General features: G+C 40.7%; 2 protein-coding genes across 2 annotated transcripts in view; one reads left to right on the plus strand and one right to left on the minus strand.

The window, feature by feature from the left end:
• The window catches only part of LOC5509265 (galanin receptor 2b), a 53,312-nt gene extending 38,789 nt beyond the window's left edge, over positions 1 to 14,523 (minus strand). Inside the window, exon 1 of the mRNA XM_048722467.1 lies at positions 13,795 to 14,523. The gene's annotated coding sequence lies outside the window, so the exon portion shown is untranslated. The remainder of the gene's footprint in view (positions 1 to 13,794) is intronic.
• On the plus strand, positions 4,829 to 16,277 carry LOC125560742. The gene is made up of 4 exons (XM_048723075.1): positions 4,829 to 5,073; positions 6,172 to 6,223; positions 6,404 to 6,942; positions 16,033 to 16,277. The coding sequence occupies exons 1-4, from the start codon at positions 4,829 to 4,831 to the stop codon at positions 16,064 to 16,066; spliced, it is 870 nt and encodes a 289-aa protein (XP_048579032.1). The 3' UTR covers positions 16,067 to 16,277.
• The last annotated feature ends 233 nt before the right edge of the window (positions 16,278 to 16,510 follow it).

The raw sequence follows: 16,510 nt of genomic DNA on the forward strand, positions 1-16,510 counted from the left end.
CAAAACTCTCACAGAGGCTATCACGACGAGCAGATAAGGACATGAGCCCTGCATTGGTAAAAGCCGTGCAATAATCAGTATGCGTGAAAATAATGCGCATCGCTCTTCTTTGCACAGCTTCCAGCAAATCTGATAGGAAAAATGGTAGACCTGCCCACACTGGTGCTGCATATTCTAGTACCGATCTTATCAACGCACAGTATATGCGGACTAAGTCATTAGACTGAACACCGGATTTTTTTAGTGATCACAAGGCATATAACCGTTTGCTGGCCTTCTTAATAACGTACTCTACATGCACGTTCCACGTGAGGTCACTACTCAAGTGGACTCCAAGGATCTTGTAACTATCCACTCTCTTAATAGGTGAACCAGAAATATACAACTCCCCAGGGAGGGATGGTTGGTATTGAAGGAAGCTAACACTCTGTTCTCTGCATTTCTTCGGGTTAAGTCGCATGCCACGACTGGATGCAAAGTTACTAATGTCATTTACGACTACTTGTAGGTAGCTAGGACTACAACGCGGGATTACCTCAAATACGGTTGTGTCATCTACATATTTTATACGTGCTGGCCATTGTGCCACTAGCTTGTTTACTAATATCGCGAACAACAGAGGTGCTAGCTTAGTTCCCTGAGGGATTCCCCCATTAGGGGACACAGGCAAAGATAATGATCCAGGGTTGCACCCTTCTAAGATCTTCGCTAGGGGGGACGCAGCGTGATCGGCCTCAGGTCTTCCCCGATCACCTTTGGGGGCGAGACCTTGGGTGTGGGGGTGACGTACGAGGACTTCAGGCGCTTGGGCACATGTCCCTCCTTCAGAGAGCTGTTGTATATGTTGGCCACGACGGGGGCAAGTTCGTAAGCAAACTCCTTCCATAGGCGGGATGGTATAGGGTCAGGACCCGACGACTTCTTTGCTTTCATTGAGCAAAGTTCCTTGTAGGCCTGGTGATCGGACACAAGGAAATCCGGTGGAACAGGGAGGGTAGTCGCACAGGAATCTAAGTCCAAGGGGGCGAAGTGAGAGGTAACATTTTCTAGGAATGTGTTAAATTTCTCACATAATGCATCTGTAGTGGGAGTGGTGCTGTCGATAAGCTGGTACCACCATTCGGATCTAGCAGTGAGGCCACTAAGGATTTAACCTCAGCCCACCACTTTGATACATTTGTGTCCTTGAGTGAAGAGACCTTCGAGTTGAAGTAGGACCTTTTACAGTTCCTGGCTTCTTTTTGCACTTTGTTACGAAACATTTTAAATATGGCTGAGTCTTTGCCAAGAGCCTTGAACGCCGATTGTCTCCTGGACACCAGCGACTTCATTCTACTCGACACCCAGGGCTTATCCGATGAGCATACTCCCAGCCTCCTTGCAGGAAGAAATGATTCAATCGCTTTGCAGAAGATCTCATAAAACGAATGAACCTTTTCATTGACAGACGACAGATTCAATACACAGTCCCAGTTAAAGGTTGTTAACCATCTCCCCAGGGAGCACAGACTGCTCTCACGAAGGTCGCGTCTCGTAGTATATTTCTTCTCAGTTTTTTTGTGCCATGAGTGGGTTATTGGGCTTTACTAGAACTGCATAATGATCGCTCTGTCCGATCTTTGGAGGCTGAGAGGGCGGGAGGAATAATGCAGGTTTATTTGTGAGGGTCCAATCAAGCGTACCAGAGTCTCTTGTCAGAACCTCAACAATTTGCGATAAACCCGTGCAACGTTTCACAACTTGAGGCGAGATACCAGTGCTTGAGGGATTAAAGTCTCCGCAGATGGAAATCAAACCTTCAGGATGCCTGCGCAGGAAAGCATCGGTGTTCTCTTGAAAGTGGTCCATAAGGATTGTTTTCTTCACTACCAAGGTGGGGTGGATGATAAATCACGCCGATGAGTATCTCGGTTACGTGCCTTGGTAGTCTAAAGGGCCTCAGAGAAATCCATAACGATTTAACGTCAGGGCGCTCAAAATCCAATAGTCGTTTACATGGAATGCGCGAGTCTATATACACGCAAACACCTCCGCATTGTCCCACTGCACCATCTTTCCTCAGGCAAACATAATTATGCAATGCGATTGCTGAATCTGGTATTGAATTATTTAGCCAAGTCTCAGTTAAACAAATTATCCCTGGTCTTATAACCTTCGTGATCGAAAAAAGTTCGTCCATCTTGGGTAGGAGAGATCTGAAATTGGCAATGAGGGTGACGGGAATCATCCTGGTGTTCCTGGGACGATCAGAGGGCGGAGAGTCAACGACCGATGTGTGATTAGCTGTTTCTTTCTTTTTCGGCTTCCGTTTAGAACGAGGAGGTTTTCGGATTCCTACGGTCTTCAGTTTTGCCCAGAGATCATCCGGGAGACGCAGTTTAGGCGAGCATTTCCGCATGGTTTTGAGCGACGACGCTGAATACGAGATTCGGGTAGTACATGATGACGCCATTTGGTGTTGAGGGGATGCAACGGACTTCGGTCGGAAAAACGCCAGAAATTCAGTGTAGATATTAATTGAAGCCATAGCGAGGCCTGGTAGAACACTATAAGTGTACTGGGCCACATCAGGACATGGAAAGCCGGAAATATCAGCAACAAATATACGAAACGACAGAGAGCACAAAAACGTGTGGCTACCCTCGCGGATGCCGCGGACCGGGGTCAGCGTTTCCTTAAATCCACTAAGCGAGTCTGAGGGATAATTAGCCCATGTCGCAGCAGAAAATACAACAACTGTTGAGGTGAGAGAATTGGTTGATTCACGCATTAGGACCATTGTTTTATTATAATTAGAGATGTTTTGTATGCTAGTATTCAATAATATAATCTATTTAAGTCTTGCTTGGTATTGCTAGTGCACAGTGTATATAGTTATTGTGTGTTTTTACACTAGGTATTTTGGGCCCTTATAATATAAAAAAGTATCAGGTGATATCTAACAAGTATATATCCCTTCATTAACAATGACATTAAGTCCCCTTTTTTACATTCAAACCAATAATGCACTAGTCAATTGAAACCCCACCACCATGGTCCCAGGGAAGGGTGGGGGATTAGACTTTGATGCTGTACAGAGAAAACAGAGAAAAGCCCCCACCCCCTCGGGACAAAACTGCAGTCAAATGCCCCTACTACCCGACAACAACGAGTCATCTGAAAAAAGCCTTCATCTTTCAAAGCCAGTATACTTCAGCAAATTTGTACTAATATAACAACGAAGATAACAGTTACCAAAAAAAAAAATGAAAAAATAAATTATCTTCATCTGGCATTAGTTATCATTCATATTCATTTTTGCACATTCCGCCATGCAGCTTGCCACACGCTGATACATGTAATTGCTTGCTACATAGAAGAGAAAGTGTTTCAAACCAGAAACAGACATGACTTTTGCAAAGTACATTTGTGATGTTATTCATTTCTCCCCAATCCCCCATGATGGGGACAAGTCTTAGAGTCAAAAACTGTAAATTCCCCCATCCCCATGGGACAGATTCTTGTTTAAAAGTGCTCTAAGCCCTCGCGTTAACTCCACACTTCCCCAGGACCATGGGGGTTGGGGTTTCAAAGGACTAGTGCATAACTATTTCTTGTAGTCAGTCGAGCAAGTCTTCAACAGCAATGCTGGCTGATGTTGGCGTTGTTTTAAGGCTGGTTTCCTTGTGATCGCACTCAATTGTGGCTAATTTGGCTGCATGATTGCACTTGGTCGTATAACTTGGTCGCGATTGATCGTGTGGAATACAGCCTTTATAAAGAGGAGGGAACTTATTGAGGGTTTTGGCTCTATTTGGGCAGGGGGGGCTTAAAAGAGAGGGGGATGGGGCATAATGGAGCTTCTACAATATTCATAAACTTAGGCTACTTCAAGGTGAAATTGTTATTTTTGAGTTGTTTCTGACTTTTTGTAGGTCACAATAAAGTATCCAAGTCAAGTGATCTGTAAGACTGTAGCTGGGGAGGATGCTGCCATTATTCAAAACTGGGAATCAGGGGAATACCAGGCTGCTGCAAATGGGATGCTGTCAAAGCCTCAAGTTAAGGATATGGCACTAAACAACACATCGAAGGACATCAAGCTTGAGTTAAGGAACTCTGCTCTAACAAAAACCCTTCCACTCTTGGAGATAGTGATGTGGAGAATGTGGTGAACCTGTCAGGCAAGGACATAGAAAGAGAGCTAGAAACCAAAGCACCTACATTTTATAAATGTCTACGTGCTGCTGGGAATGCTGACAGGTCTGTTCAATCAAAGGAAGCAGCTAGAAGGAGAAGGGCTTCCTTCTCTTGGGCAGCAGGTGTAGCTTCCTCATTGATGCTTCGAGCTAGAAACCCTTCAATGTCTGCTATAAGTTACAAGATGTATTTACTATTCTGGCATGCTGGAGCTGAAAAGCAGGTATGTTACAGATTCAACCCCTCCCTGTTAACATGAACCTGTTTGAGTAAGTAGGAGCCCAAGTCATTCGAGTAGAAGTAAATGAAAGGTAGTGTCTAGAAAAATTGTCAAGTCCAGTTATCAGGCGGTTTGAGTTATTTGGATTCCACTGTATTTTATCAAATTTGCAGAGTAAAGATAAGCCGGGGTGCATAATTGTTTGATAACAGGAAAATGAGACATAAAAATGCCTCTCTTGAATTAACACAACAGTTTTGGAGGTTAACATGGTGACAGACATTTATATAAATTATGTGTGACAAAGGTCACCTTTGCGCATCATTAGATTTGCTTGTGTTTCCAGCAAAGTACTCTATGTCATTTTTGCAGATGTTCGCGCGGGCTGGCAAATTTTGTTTATGCATCGGTTACAGAAGCACATTGAACATGATAGACAAGCTGGGTATTAACTTCAATTCTGAGGTGGTCAAATGGAAAGAGGAGGTAGAGTTCCGGTGCAAGGTCAATAGGTGTATCTCACTGATAAAGGAGGAACTAGACCATAGCAATGATCAGGCTTTTGACAATGCAGATCTGAAAAAGCGAGTAGAGACCAAGTTGAATCATCCTCTTGATATTAGTGTTTTAAAGAAATCAGTTGACCTGGTGAACAAACTACAAAAAGATCAGAGGTCTTAGCATACCACAAGTTTCCAGATAATTGGAGATAATGTGGACTTGTTTGTCAAGGCTAGACATACGTCATCAACAAACCAAAACAACTCTGTACATTGGTTCAATTTGAATGCAGTGAAAAATAGTATAGAGGGCGGAGAGCTACCAAATGACAGACCAGTTGGCTAAATCCTGGATCTTGAGAATGTTGATTATCTACCATCTGCAAAGGATAACCAAGACCTTCTGCATGAATTGATCCCACTAGCTACCCGTGTACTGGTCTCAAGAATGCCTGGTCTACAACGGTTAAAAAAAGGGCAGTATGGCAAAGTCAGACCGTGTATAACAATGTTCTTAATTTTACTATTAGAGTGGTGGGAATACTACTCTTCTTACTGTAAGGTTCAATCAGCCTGGAACTCAAATAGGGATTAGGTGGTAGTTACACAAGAAAGTATTACTTTCATGTGTTGTTCTTAATGCAAGTGCATGCAAATGAACCAAGTTTGTTGTTTCATCTTCATCTGCATGCAGCAATCTGCATAAGGAATGGCACATGAAAAAAAAGGCATTTGAACTAAGCATAACTCTTGACTAACTGTCAAATTTAAGAAGATTTCCTTGAAATAGATTTAACCATCAATTTATTTTCAAAAGTACACAATTGATATGCAAGTTAAGAAGATTTCAAAAATGTAAAAACTTTGGTGGTAACCAAGCTCGTTTAAGCGTAATCTGGCGGTTAAATGGTGTACTATCACCCTTTTTGTTAGAAACGATCAAGCTTGAACCTACAAAAAACCCCACTTTAAATGAAAACTACATATAAACTTATATATAACTATAAAGACTTATCTATTTCCGAGTTACAGTTGGTTATATAGTCTTCCAGTAAAAATAAACATTTGGAACATTTGGCATAAAGTACATAAATTTTTGGCAATATTGGGGAAAAAATTAAGTTCCTACCACCAACTGTTCTATTGTTTTCATGGCAAAACTCTACGAGTGCACGCTTATGGACAGTAAAAGACAAGGGAATCTTCTTAAAGTGTGTTTTAGTTTCATATCTCTCTTATGTACTTCAGGTTCCCCTGGGCTTGATTCTGAAGAACGAGAACACAACAAGTGGAGGATTGGCATACAGTACGGACTTTGTACCAGGTACCTATGGTTTGTGCGGTTTATGCAGCAGCAGTATAACAGGAGCGACACAGTGGTCCCATAAGTGGGGGGGGGGGGGGCGAAAGTTGGGGGGGATGGGTAGTAATTTCAATAGGGGAGTGGTAGTTGGTGCACGAGACAGCATGTTAATGTTAATTGACAATTATGTTACTTTTCTAGGTTCTTTATGACAACTTCTTTGATGTACAATCTGCTGGAGATGTGGGCTCTATGGCTTCAAACATGAATGTCATCAACTGTAGCAACGAAAAAACTCCCAAAGCAGAAGACAATTATAACAGCTGCAAGGAGTATGTTGATATGGAGACAAGTGCGCTAATAGTGGCAGCTGCATTAAAGTACTTTGGACTTGAGAACCTCAACAGCCCTGCAGAAGAGTTTATTCCCCCTTTAATCCTTAATGGAAGCGATCAGCAGAAGAGAAAGTGGCTCCATTATCATGTGAATACCCTCCTGGAGAAGTTTGTGATGATTGAACAAGTAAAGGTCCATGACGACATGCGCCCTGCTGTTGCAGCTGCCAATCTGCGTGTAACACGTGCTCAGTATTTCTGTAGAGTTTGTGATAAATCTTATGTATATATGAAATCAAGAGATATGCATGAACTCAAGGCTCATGGAGTGACCTATTTGGAGAGACAGCAGAACATGAAGGAAGATGCAGAGACTAGAGAGTCCAATGAATCAAGTGATGACAGGTATTTCATAATAAGTTGTTGATTTCATGTTATCAATCAAAATATGGGAATGTCTGATGTCTTTGGTCATATACAGTAGAACCCTGTTAACCAAAACTGAAGGGAGACAAAAGTCTGTTTGAGTAAATGACTTTTAACATGTTCTTTGATTCTTCTTTAAGTTTTTTGACCAACCAGTCAAAACATTCAAATACCCCTTTTGCTGATTCCTTGTGGAGGTAAATGTTTTCCCTGTCTGGACTTAAATAGACATCAACAAGGTATTTCCGGAGGGCCAGGGCTTTTACTGTGGATTTATGGACATCATCTGTTGCTGTTGCAGTCAAGGCAAGGAAAGGTGTCCCCTCTGGTAACAGTGACCTCACCTCACCAAGCCGGCCAAAGGATTCCCGAAATGCGGCCTTTCTCTCCTTAGAATTACCTTGGCCCCTGCAAAAAAAAACATATACAATTTTTGTTTATATATCTATACCATTTTAGTATATCCATGCTATCTATAATTGAGCGAAAAGTGTGAATTTAGTGAATAGGCCATTCCGGCTATAAGCATACGCGCATATTTATCATGGGAACCTACCCCAACAACTACCGTCATGCAGTGTGCGCTTCATTTGGTGCATTCTGGTAGTTGAGGTAGGTTTCTATGGGTAGTTGTTGCACACATGTAGTTGTCTTCCTATTATAATCCTAACACTTAGGCTAAGCTCAAACGCTGTATTATCCATGAGCCGTATTCAGTGCAAATGCATGCAAATAAAGATGAAACAATCGACTTATTCATTTGCACGCATGCATTGAATACGGCTCATGGATAACACGAAGTTTGAACGTTGCCTTAGTATGTGATTATAACACAAGTATATCCAACTCCAGTAGCTCGGACCATCTTAGACTTCCTGGGAGGTTCAAGTTTTGGTAGCAAACGGTATTCTATGTTAATCCAAGCGCTAAAAATAGTTACACACATCGCGACACAAGTTCCTCTAACAGCGGCTTTATACACAAAAATGTTCGTAATTAAAGACTTACCATTTAGGCACGTGTGCCTCATCCTTGACAAAACCAAACACGTTATCCTGGCAATGTTTGCTTTTTACTAGGTCTCTCCACCTAGAGGAATCCAAGAGCGACTCAGGGCTTGTAAATACGAACGAATACTCGCCAGATTTGTAGATTTTAACCCTTGTACGTCCACGTTGTCGCCAGACAAACTACATGCTCTGAAGCCATATTTCTCGACCTCATCAATGTGAGACTACACAAGAGCGTTCACGGCATACCACAATTTAACCTGAGTATCAGGCCCTCCTATGTTTCTATCGCGCCGGCGAGAAACAAGACAAGGGCCTGATAAAAGTACTGTTCGAATCGCATGTTCTCATGCCAGATTCCGGCATGGCTCCTGATTGGTAAAAAAAAACAAAGGGTACTCGAATGGGACGCGCTGATTGGTTCAGCTATATATAGTACCCTAGCCCGTCGACTGCTCGTTCTCAGAGTAATGGCGGACTCCAAAAGTGCTTTTGACCTGGTGTTAGCAGAATCAGAGAAATAGTTTTCTTTAACATTTAAAAAATATATTTTCCTGTCTTCATTTTCTTCGGAAAAATTACGCCTGATACTCAGGTTAGATGTTCAAATGTTTTGCCAAGGCCGGTCATTGCGTGTGTTTATTTCTCATTGGTATCAATTTTCGAAGCGAACATCTACTAGTTATACCAAAAGCGCTGGAAATATTGATGTCATAGAAGCTGCTTAATACTACGGACATCTTTAGTAGTTGTTATCAAATTTTTAGACAGACCAGGCGCCGAATATTATCAAGAAATTTGTCTGTGAGAGCACGAAGAATGCTTGGGATTGTTTGCGCTACTTCCCGCGAGTTGTTGATCGAGTGAGCTTATCAAATAATGGAATTTGTGTTCAAGCAGAGGTTTGTCTATTTAGACGAAAAAGCCTGTAGGAAATAAGTGATGTGAAAATCCTGTAGTAATTTAGTGATGTGTGGATCTGCAGCTATATACTTAAATCGTAAATCTCCTGAGCCGTCAACTATCTTTGCGTTCAAACCATTTAGCATAAAGTTACTCTCACCGGGGTTCGTCGTTAATAAAATTATTACCCTTGCATATAACACCAATGTAGTTTTGATTTACATAAATGCTGTTTATAATTTGGTTTGGGTATTTGATTTTGCCACCACGCGAGTCTTTGGAAAATTGACAGCCGAAGTATTTTGACAGTGGCCTGAAAAGGGGCGGCAGGCTTCGCGTCTAGTATTTGTGTCAGGCGTACTTTAATTTATCCTCTCCAAATTTTGAAAAATAAAATCGCCAGATACTCAGGCTAACCACAATAACAATAGGTCTCGAAGGGAAGCGCTCAAAGCCTTTGCTGTTCAATGCTTTGCACAACGAAGGAATAGCTTGAAAGCATAGTGACTTGCTCCAGCCAGTCGGGAGTCTCGCAAATACGTCTTTTCGTTCCAAGAACGCTTTGATCGCTACTCTTTGGGCATCCTTCAAATCCTTAACGTCAGGGAACGAAGTACTAATAGTTTCTTCAATGGACTCTTGCAAAGCAATGTCGAAATTCATTTGATTATAAGTATAGTTGTTCGATGTAGTTGTTTGATGTATTAGATAGCTGGAATGATTTTGGCACGACTTATTAATCCGTTTCCTATAAACCGGTTTGACTGGGATGGAGACGATTCTCCAAATATGGAAAGCTACTACAATAGCAACTTATATTGACCAATCAACAGCGTAGAACAAATCTTGTATGAAGCATTAGCACCATAGTGAGGCTGGCTATTCGTTGCACCAGAGGCTCCTTCGCTTCGCTCAGTCGTTGACGCCGCTTCGCGGCCCTAGCGAAGTTCGGAGCCTCTGGTACAACGCTTCGCGGCCCTAGCGAAGTTCGGAGCCCATGGTACCCATGGTACCCATGGTAGAAGTAGTAAGAATTTTGCTGACACATAATATTATCGCAATGCACCCTGGGAAGTAGAGAGAGATAGGTCCTGCCTGATTCATAAAGATCATTGTTATCATAGTATAAATACTATATTTATAGTATGAATAGTATCTCCGTTATTTCTAATGAAGTATAAATATTCTTTACAAATATTTCTGGCGCAAGTTTTTTTTTTAATGTTTGTTGGCACAAGTTTTTTTTATAAAGTCCTTAGAAGACTTTCTGCTTTCATTGTGTCTGAAGACTTATAAACCTCATAACAGAGTTTGTCTCCTTTATTTTGAAAAATACGACTAAATCTATGAAACCAAGAGTTGGTAATGAAAAGTACCGTTGCTTTTGTTAAAAAATATATAACCAGGTTCTGGTCCAAAAAAATCAGTCTTATTTTGCAAAGTAACGGGGGCAAACACTGGAATGGTTTCGTCTTCAGACACAATAAAAAAGGAAGTTTTGAAAGGACGTTATTAAAACTTGTGCCAAATACATAGTATATCCTTTGTTATTATTAATTTTGTAATTCACAGAGATTGCAAATAAACCAAAAGGCCCCAAATCCCCGTGGGATAACAGAAATTTAAAAAAAATCTAGCTGAACATTTTTACCGAAATCCCGCTAATCGGAATAATTATCCTTATTACTTGGTCCCGTTGGGCATTTCTACCCCGAAACTCGCACGTTCTCGTCATGTTGAGGCCTCAAAAAGCACTGTATCCCAAGACCTGTATTGCGAACCCTCTCTATAGTGCTCGGAGGGAAAATTCAGGGGGGATTTGATTTTCTTTCTTACCGGTGATTATTGTTGTTGTTGCGCGTCACGTGATTAGTAAGCCTTTTTTGGCGGCTATGCTTGGATTAGTGTCGAGAGCGTTTTTTGTGTCAAATATCGCCTCGAGCCTATAGCTTAAACATAATTACTCATGGCTTATCGCCAAATCGTCAGAGTAATAATTCATGCCTAGAAGCCTGTGTTAAGAAGTTATAGCATGACAAAAGGCAAAAGGAAATTTAGTGATTAAATGTCCCTGCAACCGGGGGATGATTAGTTGAAGTTCCGACGCCGCAGGCATCGTACAACAGTTTAGTTCTTTGACGTCATAAGCACGCATGCGTACAGCAATCAAAATCATCCCAAATGGATCTCGTCTAACGTTGTTTAGGTATCACGAGATCAAGTACTCTGGTATCCGGTATCCTGGCGCACGGTCTATTCCTGGGTCAATCTATTTGTTTCCTTGGTGGAAACAAGAAAACAAGCATCTTGGTTCTAAATTTCTTTAATTCTTCATTTTTTTGTCTTTTTCTAAATTTAGAAGACAAAATATTCTTTTCTCTTTTTCTAAATTCCTCTCATTATTAATGCATGAGGGAAATTTAGAAGCATCTATTTTTTTCGAGGGAATTTCGCTAGTAACCGTCCCTCAGAAAACAAAAGTATCCGAGGTGATCATGGGATTACAAGAATACTTCTGGTCTAGTCTCCCGTGCAGCCGTTCTTTGTGTCGGTCACACAATCCACCTGGTATAACACAGGTGAAAAAATTGTGCTTTTATAATTCTCCTTATTTATATAGGGGTTTGGGGCGTACTTTTCTTCTGCCTTTTACAAGTTACGATTCAACTAGTTGATCCCTAATTGTCACCGTACACCCACAAATTACGCTTAATTTTTCCGAAAACGGGTGTGGTTGAAGTGCATTACCATATTTTCTAACGTGGTGGTAGTGGTAATATCTTCTTTCTTGTTCATTTGAAGTGCTTACTTTTTTCACTAAAACTTCTTTCCAGCAAGTTTTGGCCTTGCTCTGTTTTTATTTTAGCACGAAACTACAAGTGTCATGTGTGCTCGCTTTCTAGTGAAAGTTCTCGGCCTCCGCTTGTCTCGCAATGAAAACATATAGGTGCTTAGGGCGCTAATGAGTGCTTAAAAGGACTAAGCATTAAAAATGTTTTCAAGCTTTTGTTTATAAAAATACAACCACAAAGGAATATTGGACAAGAATATACTATAAAGTCGTCACAGTCACTGGTTATAGATTCAATAATTCATTTGGTATTATTTCTTTTATATACAAGAAGATGCTCCCCCAAAAACGCCCAGCTTCAACTGAAAATTACACGCTTTTATAAATAAGTGTATGTGCAGGCGTCCCCGGGAAAATTCGAAGCCATGAAGCTCTTAGCCTCTCTCGCAGGCGTTTCTAGGTGGGCGTTGCCCCCCCCCCCCCCCCCCCCCCCCCCCCCCCCCACACACACACACACACACGGAGCCTTGCAAGTGAATTATGTGGGGAGGGGTCCTTCTCTAGTTGTCGGATTGACCGTAATCTGTTTATTAAAGCGCGAATGTTCCCGTTCTTTGTTGAACCTGAATGCCACCCCAGGAAAATTGGTGTTTCCACAGTATGGGTTTCGAAAAGTAAACATAAAAAATACATATCTGCTAATCTACTTCGAATACCAAAAAAATTTTACATGTGTTTGCAGACGCTGGAAACCTCAAGCAATAATGATCGCAAACAATTTCTACTGAAAATACCTAACACTTAACGAACAGACAGAAATCATCACAGTTAATGAAGGACTTTGCGTCAATTATTTAAACAAAATTAGCATTGGGCTTATCCACCAATATCTGCTTGCATAAAGCGTTTTTAGTTGTTGTTAAAGTGAACTTAATTAATTACGATAAGTTGGTCGATGAAAAAAACATTTGGTCTCAAATTCATGCGTTATTCACTGGTCTGATATCAAAGAAAAGAGGGTTTTTGTTAGCCGTAAACTGCCGCTTCTTCAAAACCAAAAAATGATTTAGAAGGGACATTTCTCACTGAAATAAACTTAACGCCTAATTCTGATTGAGAGTTTTTAAAAAAAGGATATTACCAAAGGAATCTATCTTCGCTAAAACACCACGCCTACTCATCAAACGCTAAAAATACATCTCTTGTTCCTTCGATTCGGTTGGTGTAATGCGACTGCTTTGCACATCCATGTCTAAAATCATTTTTTAGGAAAATGATCCCTTGGCAAGGCGGTTTCAGAGCTTAGCAACCTAAGGCCGGCTGGAAAACTTTATGTCCCCTGCTAAGGGAACGAATGGACGAAAGCGATAACGAAAGCCGAATGGATGAGGAAGGCGGGGGGATGATGGTAATCTGATTGTTAAAAAAAGCACGTCTGCCTTTGCTCCGGCAGAAAATATTTTGCTGAATGGGGATCAAGCCCTGTTAAATAATATTTGGCTTTTAAGGGCTTATACTGAAGTGAAACTGAACTCTATCTTTTGGAAAAGATCTCTTTTAAGAAACCGATGACATGAAAGATGTTCCACCGGGCAGCTGTTGTTGTCGACTTCAAAAAAAAAAAAAATATTTCGTAAGTTCTTAACTTGGTAACGAAAACCTAATTTTTAATTATTTTTTTATTGATTTGTTAGCGTCTTTTTGACGTCATTTTTTGCCAATGTAGCCAAATACTAGAGAAAAGCGAAGGCGCAAAATATGCGCGCTAATTTCCGACCTTTCGTGTAGGCTTCTATATCATAATAAAAACTACTGGTTCCCACTTGCATTGCAATTTAGATACTACGCTTGGGTTTGACACAAAAAAGATTGACACAGAAGTATTAAGAGCGCTTAATTTGTACATTGAACTCCTTTCAGATTAGATTAACGTGTTTCCGGGCAAAGCCAGAAACATCCCAGTGAGAAATGTCAAATTCGCCCCATTATGTAAGCAAAACACTAATATTACCCGAGATAAAGCAACAATAATCTAAGTTCTTGATAAACATTATACAAACACGAAAAACCTTAGAAAACCTTTGCACGAAATTTTGAATAATGAATTTTAGTTTTGGTATCTCTTACCTGAAAATCTGCTGAATTCCTACGCGTGACGACCTTTGACGCAATCCTAAATTTCTGAATTCCAGAGCCTTGCTTTTTCTTTTTAGCTTGAGCCTTTCTATTGTTCTTCGTCAAACTCAGCAAGAAAGTAAAGGTAAAGAACTTTCCTCCAGGAGAGACTCCTTCTTAGGATAGTTCAGATAGATAGAAGTTTTTACTTCTAGGTCAGCTTCTCTGAATTCAAGAGTCTTTGCTCCGTTCTCGTCTTTCTTTATATTCAACAAACAGCAGAAGAATTCTTTCCCCGAGTGTATACAGATTTTTTTTAGCGGATACTCAGGTTATGTCTATTCTGGCCTATGTCCTTGTGCTAGAATCGGAGGTTTTGGACGACTTGGCGAAAATTGGAGCGGCTACAAATCCATCTTTTGTATCTTTCTCAAGGTATCTGTGAAGTCTCCTGCCAAAATTTCCCTCTTTGGACACGAAATCACGCTAATTCGATCACTCAGCTGTGAGAATCACAAAGAAGCCTCAGCTTAGGCCTCTGTAAAGTGTACTAGTTTGCGGCGTCGTCGCTATCTTATTTCCCCCTTTTAATGTTTCTCATTGATACCCCGGTGTGATAATACTGACAGACAGGGATTTGATTCCTAATGGCTAACATGACAAGCCTGGCCACATCACGGTGAACCAATTAGAAGAAGTATCTTGGATCAACAAAACCTGGTTTGAATAACATTTATCTAATCATCAGCATTTAGATTGTAAAAACTAAAAAAATGCGTTATTGAAAGTGTTTTTCCATCATAGAGTGCAATATGATGGAGGGGTAAATTAATACACTACAATCTTTTTTTTTTTAATAAAAACGACGAATTTTCCAGTTCAGGCTGGAACGTTCTTATTTTTGGAGCATTTTAATGCTGAAACTGTTTTAAACAATGTTCTAAAAAATATAGTATCCAATGAATTATTAGGAGAAGAATTACACAAATGATCAATAGCAATATAATATTTAAGGTTGTTATGAATGAACACAATTTAACGTTGCTTTTTAGAACACATAAGACTAAAAAAGCCTCGTATGTTCTTAGCATGTTCTTAAAATTTAGTGAAATCTCAACCTGGACGTTCTTATAAAAAGTTTCTTATAAAAAAGAGTGTATACGTGCAGTTTAGGATCTATCAACACGGTCCATTAAAAACAACAATATTCAGGCAACACATCAGTCTGCTAATTACTAAAACATGCTCCAGATTCCTAGCAATAGCTAAGACAACGAAGCGAGCAGAGCTAAGAATTGAATATCGCAAAACCATATGTCGGCCATCCAATGGCGAGTACCCGGCGACCACAAAAAGTGCTTGCTTGCAAAATTCGATAAACATTTTATTTACATTTCTTATTTATCATTTATGAATTCTCATATTGCTTATAAAAAAAATCTGAGAAAAATTTAATGTGTATTGAACTTTGCATTGTACTAATTAAACGCGATCTAGAGGTTATTTTTTCCTTATTGAGCAATCCGAGGCGATATTATTACTGTTATGTTTGGAAAGGAAAACAATTGTTGAAACATTTTTAGCGTGAAAAATGTTTAACGCTGCGTTATGTTTTAGCCAACGCTTGGAACGAGTGCGGTTGAGTACGAAATTGAGACATAGAAAGCACCTTTTCCTTCCTTGCTAGCAGAGGCCTCTTTTCTCTGTATTTCGCTGGGCTGGCGTTCTCTTTTCCTCGCGAACGCCAGCCCAACGAAATACATAGAAAACGGGTCAGTACGCAGCTCTTACAAGCTGCAATTTGATTGGGCAAATAAACAATATCCGCACCTCGACACAAAGAACGAGGAGAATAGAGACAAAAGAACTCCTTTGTAGAACAAAGATAATGGGAGACAAAGCAGCTGCGTACTTACTCTAGAAAAGAGGCCTCTGCTAGCAGAGAAACCTTACCCACGGTCCTTTGCGAGAACCTGATCCTTCCCATGAAGCCTAGTGCGGAAGCCCACTAAACAATAGGCTCTGTTGTTAGCCCTTTCTGTGAGCCCGCACTACGTGTCCGGGAGATCGTAAGACCGTATCGCCTAACGTCGGTTGGAAATAGAGTCTTAAAGAAGGCTTATCAAGCCGCCATTATGCTCCCGCTCAATGGCGAGTCACACAAAGCATCCATTTCCATCGGCTAATTCCCAAGATATTATCAATCAACTATCGTCAATAACATATCAGAATTCATTTCTATATTTTTAGTTTACTTGCAGATGAACCATTGTATTTTCAATGATAAACAATAACCAAGGAGGGTTTGATTGACATTCTTTGAAGAAGAGACGTCACAAAGGTGCGTTGGCACCAGCAAGCGCGTCATGTCAAAAAAGCGGGAAACTGAAACTGACAGCACAGGTATCCCAAGCTCTAGGTTTGTTTCTTACTGTTTCTGCTATAAGGCTTTGTACGAATTAATGTAATTAATAAATTAATGTATGAATTACTAAGAAAATAATGTAGGTGAGGGTGATGGAAAATTTCGCTGCGTACGAGTGAATGAAAGGGCTCCAACATACTCATCAGAGATCACTCCCCCTCCCCTTCCCCCTCCCCCGCCCCCGCCCCCGCTTTCGAATTCTGTCCCCGAATCAACCTTTGTGGGATGAAAAAATATGAAATAAACGCTACGATTAAAAAGACAGCAAATAGGTCGGCGTTGTTTTTTGCGGTTTTCCACATT

Source organism: Nematostella vectensis, chromosome 15, assembly GCF_932526225.1.
Source record: "Nematostella vectensis chromosome 15, jaNemVect1.1, whole genome shotgun sequence".
NCBI lineage: Eukaryota > Metazoa > Cnidaria > Anthozoa > Actiniaria > Edwardsiidae > Nematostella > Nematostella vectensis.

What these genes read in the sequence shown, in the direction of transcription:
- LOC125560742 (XM_048723075.1), top strand. Translation starts at nt 4,829, where the DNA reads ATGATAGACAAGCTGGGTATTAACTTCAATTCTGAGGTGGTCAAATGG. An exon ending in CAGTACGGACTTTGTACCAG is followed by an intron (nt 6,224 to 6,403) that starts GTACCTATGGTT and finishes TTACTTTTCTAG; the next exon opens with GTTCTTTATGACAACTTCTT. An exon ending in AATGAATCAAGTGATGACAG is followed by an intron (nt 6,943 to 16,032) that starts GTATTTCATAAT and finishes CTATATTTTTAG; the next exon opens with TTTACTTGCAGATGAACCAT.